The 16819-nt window shown below is 37.0% G+C and overlaps 1 protein-coding gene across 4 annotated transcripts in view; it reads right to left on the bottom strand.

Moving 5' to 3' along the window:
- Nucleotides 1–785: 785 nt before the first annotated feature.
- LOC135220812 (pupal cuticle protein 36-like) overlaps nt 786–16819 on the bottom strand; it is a 35797-nt gene continuing 19763 nt past the window's right edge. For all 4 annotated transcript variants that reach the window (XM_064258326.1, XM_064258328.1, XM_064258329.1 and 1 more), the window contains exons 4-9: nt 11145–11260; nt 10646–10803; nt 10157–10184; nt 9154–9259; nt 6419–6756; nt 786–4642 (exon numbers count right to left, since the gene is read on the bottom strand). In XM_064258326.1, coding sequence (XP_064114396.1) covers nt 4286–4642; nt 6419–6756; nt 9154–9259; nt 10157–10184; nt 10646–10803; nt 11145–11260 — 1103 coding nt within the window. In that variant the 3' untranslated portion in view covers nt 786–4285. The remainder of the gene's footprint in view (nt 4643–6418; nt 6757–9153; nt 9260–10156; nt 10185–10645; nt 10804–11144; nt 11261–16819) is intronic.

Below are 16819 nucleotides of genomic sequence, written 5' to 3'. Positions count from 1 at the left end.
ACAGAGCTGCCCTCTCAATGCAAACACTCGATTAAGAACCTTACCCCGAGATAGCCAACGGACTTCATTATGAAGAAGTAGTTTTGTGAAATTAGCTTCCATATCCTTACACAACTCACGAAACATTCTATGCTTTTTTGCATGTGCACAGATATGATTAACCATTTTGACAACATCATCAAGTAGAAGCTCAAAGTCACTTTTCTCCTTAGCATTTCTAGTTTCATTCAGTCGATTTGCCACTAACGCTGCCCTGTGAATCACGCAGTGAATTGCGATACAATTTGTTGAGACTGCTTGGATTTTCTTTACAACGCCATTGATTGCACCGACCATAGGTTTTGCACCCATCAGTAGTAACAGACTTGCATTTTGATCAGTCAATGCCCTCTTCAATAATGAAATCAAGAAGCTTCTGAAAAATGTTGTGTGCTGTTGTTTCTACGCCCAGTTGGAGGCAGCACAAATAATGAGAGACAGAGAGAGTCTTGTATATTATACAGACACGTGCAGGTGACGATCTCGTCCACCCCTAGACAGCTGCCCACCCTTCACTTAATCCCGTCCACTATGAGGTGGACTGTCCACGCAGGTTGAATAGCACTGAATTAAGCGATATATATTTTCGGTCTCCTTTTAAATACAGGAAAAAATGACCTAGGAGGGGAGGACAATCATGAACAATATACTTTTTCGGGAAGATTGTTTCTAAACTTGGTGAAGGGTAAAACCGTGTTCTTGTAAGAAGGCATATGAAGGTTTAAAAAAGCCATCATGATAATAAACCATTTTATTTCAAAAATACACAACACAGAATGGCAGCACTCAGCCACACGTTTCCATTAGGTTTCCTTTAAACAACCGATTGCAAAAAATGTGTTTTATTTAATATTCTTAGTCATAGTAACATGCAGGACATTCTTATCTGAATACCTGAGGTAACAAGAATTTGACGTACTGTTATGGCAGCGAAAGAATAACAGATTTGTATTATCACTTTCAGGTTAGGTTTCGGCCGAAGATGTCTTTCTCAAGTCGCAAGTCTCGTAGATCCCGATGAAGAAGAAGACGGGGAATGGCGCATCTTTGATGAGCTCCCTACATTATCGCCAGAGTAGACAGGGAATCTCCTACGATCTGGCTGTCTTGATCGTACTCCCTAAGTGTTGATATATCTATTTCTGTTTGAAGTACTTATGGTAAATTTCCCAGTTTGAACATCAGTTTCATGCAATATGTTGGCCTTTTTAATAGCCAAAGATACAGTAACTATATTAACACGGTCAAAGAATGTGCTAGTGCTCTGACTTCAATTAAATGCCATACTTGTTTTGCCCACTCTCGTTAAATTGATTAAAAGTGGTCCTATCAATATCAAAATACAAAACACCTACTTCCCCAGATAAAACATAATGCTTACGTCACAGATGTTCGAAAGGCTTGATAAACTGCATCGAGATCTTGCATACTTTGTTACTGGGCGCAGCTTTCGGATCCAGGAATTTCATCATAAGTCAATACAACTGATGAAGAAAATGGAAGCTCCGAATCTGTGAATGGGTCCTGATAATATAATTTTCCAACTTTATTTTTCACGAGACGAACGCTCAACTCCTTTTCTTTAAAGGTTATACTAAAGGTCGACATGGTAATTGCTGGAGATTGTGAATTTAACCACAAAGTTTATGAAACCACCAGGAAAAAAAGACGGAAATTTTCCAACGCAAAGAAAGAGGCGTGAATGAATTTTCTGGATGTATTTGGGTACAAGAAAAAAAAACTAGCAACGTAGGTATCGCAGCTAGACCTATTCTAAATGACAGAACATCTTCATTTCCTGTAAGGCATTACATCGTATCACAAACGTCCTTCTAGCTATTCTATTTCTACCGTATCACAGATACTCCATGATTTCTTACATTTATTTTTTGATAGGTTTAAGGTAGCGTTTCTTAACCGTAAGATACTAAGATTTGATATAACTGCATCTTTAGAAAACAGAGAGGGTATGTATTAGAAATAGCAGTTAGATAAGTTATATGCAATATATACATATTCAAACAGACACGCACACACATACCCACTCGGACATTCAACAGCATATCCCTAATTAAATGAGGACAGTGGACCTTAGTGCATTTCATGCAAATTCCAAGTCAAGTGGCAGACATCTCATGTATTCCTCAGCTGACAAGTCTCGACGACCCGAAAAATAAAGTTGAAGCTTCTTTACAGAAATGTGTATAACTACTTAGATTTCATGAATTTTTCTCTAAGCAGGATGTAAAGCTAAAAGTAACTTCGCACAAACGTGCAAACCTAGTCAAAGTAACATCATGGATATCTCATTCCTTTCTTGGTAGTTAGTCTCTCCTGAAAAAGCGACGTTGAAGGTAACCTTACGAAAATGTGTAGTGTCTACTTTCTATCAATATTCTGAAGTCACTCCTCGTGCTCGGTGAGAAACGGATCTCTGACGATTTCCACGAACTGGAAAATATTCCGTGAGTTTGTACATTCAGTGCATTCAACATTGTACAATACGGCGTGAATTCCCTCATAACGCCACACTTGTTACAGCATCAAGCATCAGCTTGGATTGCAATGATAGTTAACCGCAAAACATTTTGTTTTTGCGGACCGTCGTCGTCGTCGTCAATATCATCATCATCAACTTCATCATCATCACCGGCCCCTTGGGGTCCGAAGCAAAGGGCCTACGTGGAATTCCGACTCTCGTGTGTTTGCTGTGCCTAGTCTTCCCATAAGTCTTTATTCATTCCCAGCCTCCTTCTCATAGATATTCAACTCTTCCGGTGCCGTCAGAAGCCCAACCAACAGCAGGTGCTACTACCCAAGGCCAATAGCCACTACCGCTCTCCCAGCGGTTGTGCGGAGGACAAATTCAAGCCATCTTCGTCTCCCTGTCATGGAATTCTGTAACTTCCCTTATGGCATTATGTCTTTACTCTATCATGTCACGTGACTCCTCATATGGTTCTTTAAGCTTTATTCTCAAATCAAAAAAATATTTAGGATATAATTTTCTTGTCATAGCATGAGCTACCTATGTCCGTACTTTCGCAGTACTGTCTTATTTTCTTAAGCAATTTGAGTATACTTTTTGGAATAAATATACCTTTATCTTGTAAGTAAAATAATAATTGATATTTTAAGCTACTTGAATATTTCAGGACGTTTTACCATGCAAGTTACAATGCCCTGCCAGAAAAGGCTATACAGTTTTTTCACTTTTTTATCTTTGTATTAAAAAAAACTTTTCATGTCCTTATGAACAGTTTGTATAAGTGGCCTTCATGACGGAAACTACTTTTCCCGTTGTTTCTAGTGTTTCATTAATGAACAACAGAACAAACAAGTGATGAAGTCCTACTCTGAGGAAAAGCCCCAAATTTCGTAGTTTCAACCATTGCAAAAATATAAGAAAGAGTATATATGTATCCTAACCATTATCCGCGCGTAGAGAAAACTACCGTGATGCCTGATGTACAAATGCACACATAGTAATCGTAATATTATTCAAATATTTAAGAGGACGGGCTAACCGTTCTTTATCTTTTGTAAAGAAGAAAAATAATTCCAATTTTGCTGCCACGGTTTTTGGAAAGTCTGGTTCTGAATGCAATTGACGCACTGCAATATAGCAACAATAAATAGTTTTTCTACATTCAGCGTGACCACCGACCCTACTTTTTCTTTCTAAGTGGCTTCGGTTTAGCCTATCATCAAGTTCCTAACAGTTCCTGATAAGAATATCCTAGATACAAAATGTCGGAGCAGAGACGTGGAGGCATTAATTACATGACCTTGCGTCGACGCGTTTCACTTTATAGTGTCTCGATTGATTAGTCAGGTGTCAAGGTAACGCAACTGTCTTTATTACGTCTGTTGCTCGAAGGATAATTCATTCTTGGAGTCTTCTTCACTGTACCTTCCTTCAGTGAGCGCATCTTTTATACTCTCCCTGACAACTGTTGAATCATTTTCTTTTACTTAAACCTCTGTTGAATGTCTAAGAGAATTCACTTGATATTGGATGACAGAATATTTATCGCATAAGTGGTTTTCTGGGACTAAATAATTTACGATTAAGGACCACTGGAGAGAAGAAAAGAAAATAAAATAAAAGAAAAATAGCATAGAAATCTTGCTTAAACCTATTTGGCAGAATTCTAGTGGCACTTCGGACCCTCCAAAGAACGTTCCCTGCCATTTGGATTTCAAGTGTTTCATTCGGATATAAGAAAGCGCCGCCAGCCTTTTTCTAAAAGTCGAATCCGCCCATATCAAAACCTCCCATATCCATGCCACCCATATCAAAGCCTCCGCCCATTTCATCCATACCATCATACCCGTCCATTTCGTCCATGCCACCCATGTCATAACCGCCCATTTCTTCCATACCGCCCATCTCTTCGTAACCACCTTCCTCCAGCAGGCCGGGGTCAATTCCGTCCGGGTTCATTTCGGCATCCGGATCTGGATCTATGTCCGGATCGACGGCTTCAGGCGCCAAGTTCGCGTCTCCAGCGTCCGGCTGATCGGCGCTCGGCTGGACGTTGGCGGAGGCGTTATTGTCGTTGTCGTTGTTGATGTTGATGTTGTTGATGATGTTCGTGTCCTGTGGAAACAATTGGGGTTCGTTAGTCGGCTGACAATGCCAGTTCATTCTGACTCTCCAGACAATTCTCAAGGAAGTGTATTTCAAATCCCAAAATATACATCAAGCGAAAATTATTCTTATACTGGTCAGAAAGGAAAATCACTGGGAGCGAGAGTACAAAAGCATAAAATTGTATAAGATATGTATAGGGGAACCGTGCCATTTCAGTACGTGTTAGTGGAAAAAACCATGCCATCAATTGGACAGGTTCTAAAAAATCAATCTATTCAAATAATATGCTGGATAAAAAATATAAGTGCACTGACTTCTATAACGGAAAGCTTTCGTGACATATGAGGTAGGGAATCTTCCCTTTCTCCTTTTAGGTGCGAATCATTTTTATGCCCTTCTGTATGTTAGTTTGTATTTGTCATCTCATCACATTTAATGTCAATGTCTACCACTGTGTATCAGTCCTTAGGAAGAAGGTTTTATAAGCTAAGGTTGAAGCGGTTGTTGGACATTTGTACATCTGTTTACCCTAATTGTGTGAAATAAAAAATTTAGTAACTGCTATTAAATATTTCATAATGCTACGTTAAGCATTACCAATTTCCTAAACTCAATGCATAATTTATACTGTTCCTTTAGTATATATATCATATATATATATATATATATATATATTATATATACATATGTATGTATATATATATATATATACACATATGTATGTATATATATATATATATATATATATATATATATATATATATATATATATATATATATATATATATATATATATATAATATATGAGAGTTTGTAGTCCATAGGTGAAAAGAAAAAGCTAAAATCCCTTTTAGCTCAACAATTTCGGCCTTCACTGGCCCTTCATCGACAGCTGTTTATTAATAAGTAGCTCTCGATAAGGGCCAGTGGAGGCCGAAATTGTTGAGGTAAAAAAATTTTCAGCTTTTCTTTTCCCCTTGTGGGACCTACAATCTCATATATCTATCTTCGTCGAAAAAGGAAGAACTAAAACCTCACACACACACACAACACACCACACACATATATATATATATATATATATATATATATATATATATATATATATATATATATATATCTATATATGAGTTTAATATTAAGTATTCAGTTTAGGCATCTTATGATGCTGAAGGGAGCATTATGAAAAGTTTAAAAGTAGTTACAAGATATTTATTTTTTACACCATTATCTTTAGAGCAAAGAATTTTCTTTCAGTATTGGTTCCCTTCTTCTTAACTTAATCTCATTTTCTTTAAAGTTCATAACTAGTCAGTTCCTTCATATTCTCACTAGAGCAATATATGGTGACATTATGTAGCCAGAAACGACAATAATGAAGATCGGTTTTAATTTTTCATATTTTCATTTACTTATATGATATTTTTCTTGAGCAAAATGGCAATGAGCGATGCAAAAGGCGTATGAATCAAACATCGGCGCTTTCTTTATGAATGAAGACTATCGCCATCCACAGAGGGAACTAATAGCTCGGACCGGGTTCCTTCCAGCCTCTCAGACGGAGAATAGCCAATTTTCATTTGTCACTGACTATTCACTACAGCATGATAGGCGTCACATTCACATCTTCAAGGTCATCCTGCATCTCGTGAGGGAAGCTGGTGCAAAGGCGAGAACAAAAGAACCCACCTTCCACCCGTGACACAAAGACTGTGAGGTGGAAGAAAGAAGTCGTCTTCCCTAAAAGTCGCCGAGCGTTTGGCGAGTCTTGTCACGGCTCACCTGATTATGGAATCCGCCGCCAGAGAAGCCGCCGTATCCAGCGTAGGCGGGGACTCCGAAGCCGATGCCGCAGCCCCATCCGCCGAAGCCGATTCCGAATCCAGGACCCCAGCCGGTCAAGGCCGCTCCCATCATCATTCCACTGGCGAAGTCCATCCCGTTGCCTCCTCGGTCTACGATGACCGTGTTCGTTCCCCCGCCGCCGTAGCCGGGACTACCACCATAGCCCCCTCCATACCCTCCTCCTCCATAACCACCGCCTCCTCCATAGCCGCCTCTGTAACCGCCTCTTCCTGCGTAGCCTCCTCTACCTCCGCCTCCACCTGGATATCCTGGTGCTTGGGATAGAAATAAAATTTATGTATGTATGTATGTATGTATGTATGTATGTATGTATGATGTATGTGTATGTGTATATATATATATATATATATATATATATAATATATATATATATTATAATATATATATATATATATATATCGAGCTACAATGTCCTTTAATATCTAATTCACTCTACCTCGGATTTAATATATTTCATATATGCTTCCAACCGAAGGTTTTAAGCATATATGAAAATATATATTAATTCCGATGTAATAAAGCGGGATAGAAATAAAATTTATGTATGCATGTATGTATGTATGTATGTATGTATGTATGTATGTATGAGATGTATGTATGTATATTATATATATATATATATATATATATATATATATATATATATATAATATATATATATATATATTATATATATATATATATGTAATAGCGCGGAAAGTGGAAACGGAAATTTAAGAAAATTTACAGGAATTTCTCTAGACATCATTAAAAGGCAAACTGGACACTCATAATGTGTATAACTGACAGACAATGTTCATTTCTTATAGTTCTGTAACTACAACCTACTCTAGTAGTCTCACAGGTTATTGCTATGAAGGGAATTTTTTAATGTCAATGTCATATCCATGAGAGATCTTTAGAAAAGGTCTAGCTACGGGAGAATTCAGAAAGCACAGTTAAAATGAGAAAGAACGACTCTTCAGAAGGGTGAAAAAAAAAAAGGGTCAGTTAAGAAATGTAACAGGTGGAAGGTCGTAGAGAAATCACAAAAAGTAAAGTCAAGGAAGAACTTAGAAATGAAGGCCTAGCAATGAAAGCTTTTAGAGACAGCAGTGAAGTCATGGCTGCTGAAGGACAGCGTTATGAGAAGGACATAGTCAAGAATAGTCTGGCCAAATACTGAAAAAAGGTTCATAACTTTGCCTACAGAAGGTCTGAGCTCGCACATTTCTTAAAATAAGTCTTACATTGGACATACCGTTAAGAGTGAATGACGATCTTAGGCCGGAGAGACCCTGAATAATGTCGTAAAAACAAAAATATAACTTAGTTAGACCAGACCTTCAAGTAGATATCTAATTTTAGCTAGGGCAGACTTCCAAGGCATATGAAGTCCTACCTATGGTAGACTTTCAAGTTGGTCATAAGACGTTTCAGCTAGGACAAGCCTTTGGGGTCCTAAGAAGGTCCTAGTTAGGGAAGACCATTAAGAATGTCTTAGACCAGGGAGACTTTCAGGTAGGTAGTAAGAGTGTCTTAGCTGGGCCAGGTAATTCAGAATGTTGTAAGATGAAATTGATTTGTGTAGATCTTTAATAAGGTTCCAATAACATGTTAACCAGGCAGACCTTCGAGGTCATAGAGAGGGATAAGCTAGGAATGTCTGGCAGGGTTCCAAGGTCTTAACTTGGGCAGATCATGAGGACATAAGAAGAGCAGATCTGGGACAGATATCAGAGAAAGTCTAGTGGGGTTAATTTAATTAAGGTCTTACTTACCACAGACCTTTAAGATGATAAAAAGGACTTAGCAAGGGCAAACAATCAACTAGGTCGTTGATGGTCTTAAAGAAGAACTTACCAGGGAACGGGAAACGAGATATAATTTTCCCACTTCTTACTACTGCATAACATTTTTTAAATTATAAAAAATACACGAGACCTAAATTCATGCGCAATTGAAACTGTTTGCTCTTAAAAAGCCTCATCCTGTTACTCATAACAGAGCATTGTAACACTCAGCATTGTCAATTTGGGTCAGGTACAGAAGGTCATAAGCGTAGCTATAATTATTGGTATTTCCATCAATAGCAGAAAAGAATTCCAGGAACTGAATCCCGAGTGCAGGTTTCACGGGCATTATGAGATCTGGAGTGACACTTACTGCTTGTTGGAGATTCTTGTTGAAAAACGAGTTTGGTAAAAAAACAGATCATCAAAAGTAATCACGAAATTTTGAGTTATTTTTTCTTTTTTCATTTTATACATGTGTAAAGATTCGTTACTAGATGTGAAACAAATGAATGCTAAGAAATGATTTGAGTCTCGTCAACATACTTTCACAAGGAGGATTCAGAATTCATGAACTGAAAAAAGGAATAATTACAACAATAAGACACTACCGTTCATCCATTAATGCATGCAACTCGATCACTGAGAGATTTTCTCTCCTGCTTTCTTTTTTGTATAGAGTAGTATCTGGAGTCATTTTTAAGACTTATAATCCTGAGTAATATTCTACGATGTCTGTGGAACAACGCCCTAAGGCAAAGCTTTTGAATTGATATGATGGATTTTCTTCGTAATTAAAGATGAGTCACAAATCGTAATGATAACGAAATACAGACAAATGGCGCTGGGAAAAGCTAATTCGTATTCGAGACAACTCACCGGGGGGCGGTGGCTGAGGGGGAGCCGACGGCGAGTAAGGCGGTGGTTCCCCTTTCGTCTGTTCGCCCTCATTGGGTGGCTTCGGCGGGTCAGGAGGCGCAGGAAGCTGCCGGGTCGTGAAAAATGAAGTCACGTCAACATCCGCCATTCGTCTCAATTGTCAAAGGAGAGATAGTACTTACGACGAGGCGGCGGTGTTCTCATTATTAACATGAAAAGGGCTTCAGCAACACTAAACTTTTATCAGTAAGAACCAAGGAGATTATATTTTCGTTAAAGAGATGAAACATGGTGCACAAGAGAGGACTGTACTGTGAATATTGAAAGAGAAACTCAACCACTGTAATCTCTAGCTACTGGAACTGGCACTGAGAGACATTAGGATGCTTTTGAGGAGTTGTGTTCTGTCATGATCCTATTGATTAACCTTCTAACACAAGGCACCTGATCCAAAGCACATTTCATGCCCTGAAATATTTTATCTAAATCTGTCTGACAATTTTACACTTGATACAAAAAAAAAGTAAAAAAAAGTATGAATAAAAAACTAAACTGACGAAAAACGAAACGACTAAGTTCTTTTCCACCTATTTCTCTGCTAAGAAATTTGTTCTCTTTTTACTTCTGAAAAAGAAAACTATACTATAATCTAGTTTTCCGAACCATTTCTATACATGCTTATATTCACTTATACTTCTACCACCTTGAACCAACGAGGACCCAAGTGAACCAAATATTCATGGGCTCATATCCATCATGAGTGTTCAAAGCTTACAACTGCTCTGTTAAGGTGAGAAAGAAAATTATGTATTCTATTACAATATCCTGTCACTGATCTTCATCGACAGTATAATATTCATTTAGATCCTAAGTTAGTGCTGCTGATCAATGAATATTAGATCTATTTTATATTGCACACATCATATTGCCTTCCGAACAAAGGCACAGTTAGACTAAATGTTTGTGATTTCCGAAAAGTCTGTTTTCCAAAGACGACACTTACGGTATTGCTGATGGCCGTCATCCATTGACTGCATGAACAAAAAATAAAAAAGTCAGTTTGTATTATGCGTGATTTTCAAATGCAAAAATCTCCTGTACTGAACAAATACGTCTAGTAAACATCTGATCAGAGACTAAAATGACAAAATATTATTTCTGTGTCAATGTAGAACATTTCATCACTACATGAGAGCTAGTGCTGGTACAAGACAGCAATCATTACAAGGGTGAATATTATTTGGTGACTGAGACGTTTCACAAATCTTATTGGGACACGAAAAAGTATGGCAATGAAAAGTTATGCGATAAAACGAGTGGCAGAGGAAGAAATGATTGAAACAGTTGATCAAATAGCACTGTGAATCGCTGATATAATGGCTACCCCGAATTTTGTTCACTAGAAATTCGTGTTGAAAGTAAGCGTCAAGAATAATATCACTTTTTGAGCAAATTTCTCCCGTCAGTGGATTTGAAACTTCCAGTGACTCACCTCAGGTCGTCCATATTCTTAGCTAGGAACCAAAATGTCCGGTCTTTGGTTTTCGTGCCGAAGACCATCAAATTGTTAGGATCAGCTTTCTTGGGCAGTTCCGGTCGGTCGGGCACGTAGCAAGCGAAGGGGCCGGCGGCGATCATTTCCGGCGCTTCCTGGGAAAGCGAAAACTCTTCAGGTGTCAAGTTCTAATTCCTCATTCAAGTGCCAATTCTGGTAAAGCTCAAGGCCAGAGAAGTCAGTAGCGTTACGTTTGTGCCTTGAGAGTGGAATGAGAAAGAGAAGTGCATTTGCTGGACTTTGGGCAAAGGGACACAGTCAGTAGGCTTTTTTTTTCTTACCGATTAAATTTTGTAATTGTAAATTTAAATGATCGAAGATTAAGAAGAAAGTGATAACAGAAGACGATGACGTCACAAGATCCACACTTAATAGGGGGAAGGTTTAATGCTGAAGAAGACCACAGAAGACGGAAGTGAAACTGGAACCCACTCACCTTCAGCATGATGCCACCGAGGAAGTCTGTCTCGTCGTGGTCTTTGTACCACTCGAGGGTCGAGTCCTCGTGCAGCACCACCCATTCTTCTCTCCAGTTGGATCCTATAATCCGTTCTGGGGGAGAGAAACACATCGACAGATAAATGAACTACTCAAAAAAGCCTTACGGAAAGGAATGGTGCTCACATTTAAATCTACGTAAGAATACCTAGTCAGAACTGTTCTATGAGGAGTGCAACCTTTGAGTAATGCAAACAAATATCGGTTTCTGGAAAGTTCAAAATAAACATAACATCTTCTACTCTAGAAATATCCCTCAATCATTATTGCTTTGGCCTATCTTAACCAGGCTTCCCATCATTAAAAATCTAATCAAAGGTCAATGTAGAAAGGGCACTTCTTAGAGGGACGATATAAAACCAAAATCCCGGAATCCCCTCTCTTTATTTCAAATCAGTGTATCCGCAAATGCTTTTTGGAAAAATCTGTCTGATCTATCCGTAAACACTTTTGTATAATTTGATGTATACGCAAATGCTTTCCTATAATTTGATGTATCCACAAACGTTTTCGTATAATTTGATGTATCCGCAAATGCTTTTGTATAATTTGACGTATCCGCAAAGCGATTTTGTATAATTTGATGTATCCGCAAATGCTTTAGTTAATTTGATGCATCTGCAAACGCTTCCCTACAATTTTATGTATCCACAAACGCTTTCGTTTAATTTGGTATATCCTTAAATGCTATCGAATAATTTTATGCATCTGCAAATGCTTTCATATAATTTGCTGTATCACAAATGCTTTCGTATAATGTTATGTATCCGCAAACGCTTTTGTATAATCTGATGTATCCACAAATGCTTCTCTATAATTTGATGTATCCACAAATGCTTTTGTTTAATTTTATGTATCCGCAAACGCTTTCGTATAATTTTATGTATCCGCAAACGCTTTCGTATAATTTTATGTATCCGCAAACACTTTTGTTTAAGTTTTTGTATCCGCAAATGCTTTTCTATAATTTGACGTATCCACAAACGCTTTTGTTTAATTTGATGTATCCGCAAATGCTTTTGTATAATCTTATGTATCTGCAAACACTTTTGAATAATTTGATGTATCCACAAACACTTTGTATAATCTGATGTATCCGCAAATGCTTTGTATAATCTGATGTATCCACAAACGCTTTTGAATAATTTGATGTATCCGCAAACACTTTTGTATAATTTGATGTATCCGCAAACCCTTTGTATAATCTGATGTATCCACAAACGCTTTTGAACAATTTGATGTATCCGCAAACACTTTTGGATAATTTGGTATCTGAAAACACTTTTGTATAATTTGATGTATCCGCAAACACTTTTGAATAATTTGATGTATCCGCAAACGCTTTTGAATAATTTGATGTATTCACAAACGCTTTTGAATAATTTGATGTATCCCCAAACGCTTTTGAATAATTTGATGTATCCGCAAATGCTTTTGAATAATTTGATGTATCCCCAAACGCTTTTGAATAATTTGATGTATCCGCAAATGCTTTTGAATAATTTGATGTATCCGCAAACACTTTTGTATAATTTGATGTATCCGCAAACGCTTTGTATAATCTGATGTATCCGCAAACGCTTTTGAATAATTTGATATATCCGCAAACACTTTTGTATAATTTGATGTATCCGCAAACACTTTTGTTTTAATTTGATGTATCTGCAAATGCTTTGTATAATCTGATGTATCCGCAAACGCTTTTGAACAATTTGATGTATCCGCAAACGCTTTTGGATAATTTGGTATCTGAAAACACTTTTGTATAATTTGATGTATCCGCAAACACTTTATATAATCTGATGTATCCGCAAACGCTTTTGAATAATTTGATGTATCTGCAAACACTTTTGAATAATTTGATGTATCCGCAAACACTTTGTATAATCTGATGTATCCGCAAACGCTTTTGAATAATTTGATGTATCTGCAAACACTTTTGAATAATTTGATGTATCCGCAAACGCTTTTGAATAATTTGATGTATCCGCAAACACTTTTGTATAATTTGATGTATCCGCAAACGCTTTGTATAATTTGATGTATCCGCAAACGCTTTGTATAATCTGATGTATCCGCAAATGCTTTTGACTAATTTGATGTATCAGCAAACACTGTATAATTTGATGTATCCATGAACGCTATTGGATAATTTGATGTATCCGCAAACGCTTTTGTAAAATTTGATGTAACCACAAATGCTTTCATATAATTTGATGTATCCACAAAAGCTTTCATATAATTCCATGTATCCACAAATGTTTTCGTATAATTTTATATATCCGGAAACGCTTTCGATATAATTTGATGTATCTGCAAATGTTTTTGTATAATTTTATGTATCCGGAAACTCTTTTGTATCGTTTGATGTATCCGGAAACACTTTCATATAATTTGATGTTTCCACAAACGCTTTCGTATAATTTGATGTATCCACAAACGTTTTTGCATAATTTGAAGTATCCAGAAACGCTTTCATATAATTTGATTTATCCGCAAACGCTTTCGTATAATTTGATATGTCCGGAAACGCTTTAAAATAATATGATGTATCCACAAAATGCTTTTGTTTAATTTGATGTATCCACAAAAACTTTCGCATAATTTCATGTATCTGCAAATGCTTTCCTATAATTTGATGTATCCAGAAATGCTTTCGTATAATTTGACGTATCCGTAAACGCTTTGATATAGTTGATGTATCCGCAAAAGATTTTGTTTAATTTGAAGTATCCGCAAACACTTTAGTATAATTTGATGTATCCGTAAACGCTTTCAGATAACTTGACGTATCCCTACACGCTTTCATATAATTTCATGTATCCCTAGAAGCTTTCATATAATTTTATGTATCCCTAAACGCTTTCATATAATTTTATGTATCCTAAACTTTTCACACAATTTTATGTATCCCTAAATGCTTTCATATAATTTTATGTATCCTTAAACGCTTTCATATAATTTGATGTATCCCTAAATGCTTTCATATAATTTGATGTATCCCTAAATGCTTTCATATAATTTGATGTATCCGTAAACGCTTTCGTATCAATTTGATGTATCCCTCAATGCTTTCATACAATTTTATGTATCCCTTAACGCTTTCGTATAGGTTGACGACAACTGCACTTTCAGCGTAAGCAAATGAAAAGATGCTAATAAGTAACTGAAACCTTACTCGTTTGCTCCCCGAAATCAAATAACCTAATAATAAAATAATAATCAATAATAAATAATAATAATGTAATAATAATAATAATAATAATAATAATAATAATAATGAAATCGGACAAATAATGCCGAAAAGGTTCGCAAAGATCGTATCCTTGGAAATTTTATAGTGTTTTGTTTCTGAGATCCCTTCCTCAGGAGAGTTACATCAGTGAGAGACGTCGGGTAATTCCTGTTCAAATTAACAAGAGAAATCTTCCGGTAAAGTGATAGGCAAAAAACGCAACGCACGACTGCCATGAGATTAACTTTTCCTAGAGAGTGACCCTCATGGGTTTTAGGGGTGTCGTTAGCTAGAGCTAATATTTCTTGGGGGTCATTACCTTTATGATATTTACAGTTTTTTGTTTATGTTTTTACGGTAATCACAAACGGGCTTGTACTAAACACGCCGCAAAGGTAGATGCGTACCGGATTAAAACCCCTGGCGGGGGGCGCCACTATCTAGGAAAGATCCAACTTTCCTCATTCTTGCACTACTGAGGACCAACAATAAATAGGCTACCAATTAGCTACCGGCAATTTTCTCATTTTGATTCATTACAGCTGTACCTGAGAATTCAAGCTGGATGCCTAGACAGGCGAGAGTGCAGTAACGGCCGCATTCACTCTCAAAGCGCTAAAATAAGAATGAGCTCGCTTTTTACTGACACCATACGCAGCAACGTCATGACACTTCATCAGTTTGCATGACTGCAACATCTATATGAATGTCACTTGTATGAAAAAATAATTTATTTGAGGAATCGTTTCATACCTTCCAAAAATATCATTCTAGGCCCTCTTCTATTCCAGAATCCCCGAGGAGCTCCACCGCCTTCCTTATCTCTACCAAGTCTTTTTTTCAGTCATCAACTGGAACATGACTCACATTGTCTACATATTCTACAGCACTCCTATTCATTCACATTCCATACTAATAAGTCATCACCCCTTCCTCCCTACAGATTACATTTACTCTCAAAACATCACTGTTACAAAAACAATGGCCTTCAAATTTCTGTTGCAAAACATCAAACCTTTTGCAAAAGGTCTGCAACTAACCTCTGCAATCCCCAGTAACACCTTATCACGACGAACATCAGCTACGAAACTTAAACCTGATAATGTCTCTACTAATACCAAAGAATTACGCTTACAAGACTTTTCACCATTTTTATCAGTACTCTGGAAATACTAAGAATCATTAAATGAAACAGACTCTCACACTAAAGCATGCATTCATGACTGCAAAAGATCACTTTTCTTATTTAAATTTTGGCAATACCACAAAATGTGCATAATTATTTTGTTATTTAGCTTATACGAACAGTGTAGAGACAAAAAAAGCAAAGAATTTTTTAAAAATATATAATTCCGTACTAAATCATTCATTCGCCATTCTATATACTTTTACGAAAGAGTAACTTTTCACCTTGAAAATATTTGCAGCACATCAGTTTCTGCACGGCATGTTCATTGAATTTGTTTATTCTCATAAACTTTCAAATCTTGGGCATCGTGCAATTATGAAGAAAGCATTTAATGGAAAAGTAAATCTACAATAGTACGTCTGTTTACTGTGGATTTACTTTTCCATTTTATTGACTCGTGATTATGAGTTTTCTTTGAAAGCATTTAATATCATTGGCAATCTAAAGTTCGAAGGGGCACTAGAAATTAAAATGCCAATAGAAATGATGGCCAAATGTAGTGACTGAATTGACAAGAGCAGCTTTCAAGAGAAAAGGTTCTGTCACTGAAGAAAGTGTCATGAGGTAGGGAGGTGTGGTGCTGCAAATTCCCAAAGTCATGTATTTCTCTCTCTAACTTCTTCAAAAATCATATGATGTTTGGACATATTATCTCTCTCGTGCAATTTCTTTTGAAGTCAATGGCATTGCTCCCAGATACTATCTCCTAATCAAGACTTGGAATCCGTCGATACTTCGTCTCTTCTGGCAAGCTTCTCGGGAGGAAGAATTGCAAATCCAGTCCTGATGACGCCGCCGAGAGAGTTGGGGAAACGGTCCGTCGACTAGAAAAAGAGAACGTAAATGGGAAGACTCGAATCATTTCTCCTTATTCCTGCGAAGCTCGCCAGAAGAGAAGAAGAAGACCTATAGATTGATTCTGTTTTGATACGTAAAAATGATCTGCGAACAATGACACTGACTTCAATAAAAATCATATGTACATTTTTGGAAGGAAAGCTCACCCCCTTCATCCCATAAAAAATGTGCATGATTAACACATCATTTTTGTCCGAGCTAAAGATAACATAAACGCTTGTAAAAATTATCTTTAATTCAATAACAGCGAAGAAAATGGCGCATTTGCTGTATACTTTTCTCCACATTCAACCTTGGTTATATTCCTACCCTGAGTCATCCGAGACCCATG

Source organism: Macrobrachium nipponense, chromosome 2 (assembly GCF_015104395.2).
Source record: "Macrobrachium nipponense isolate FS-2020 chromosome 2, ASM1510439v2, whole genome shotgun sequence".
NCBI lineage: Eukaryota > Metazoa > Arthropoda > Malacostraca > Decapoda > Palaemonidae > Macrobrachium > Macrobrachium nipponense.
This window is presented reverse-complemented; position numbering and strand designations above follow the sequence as displayed.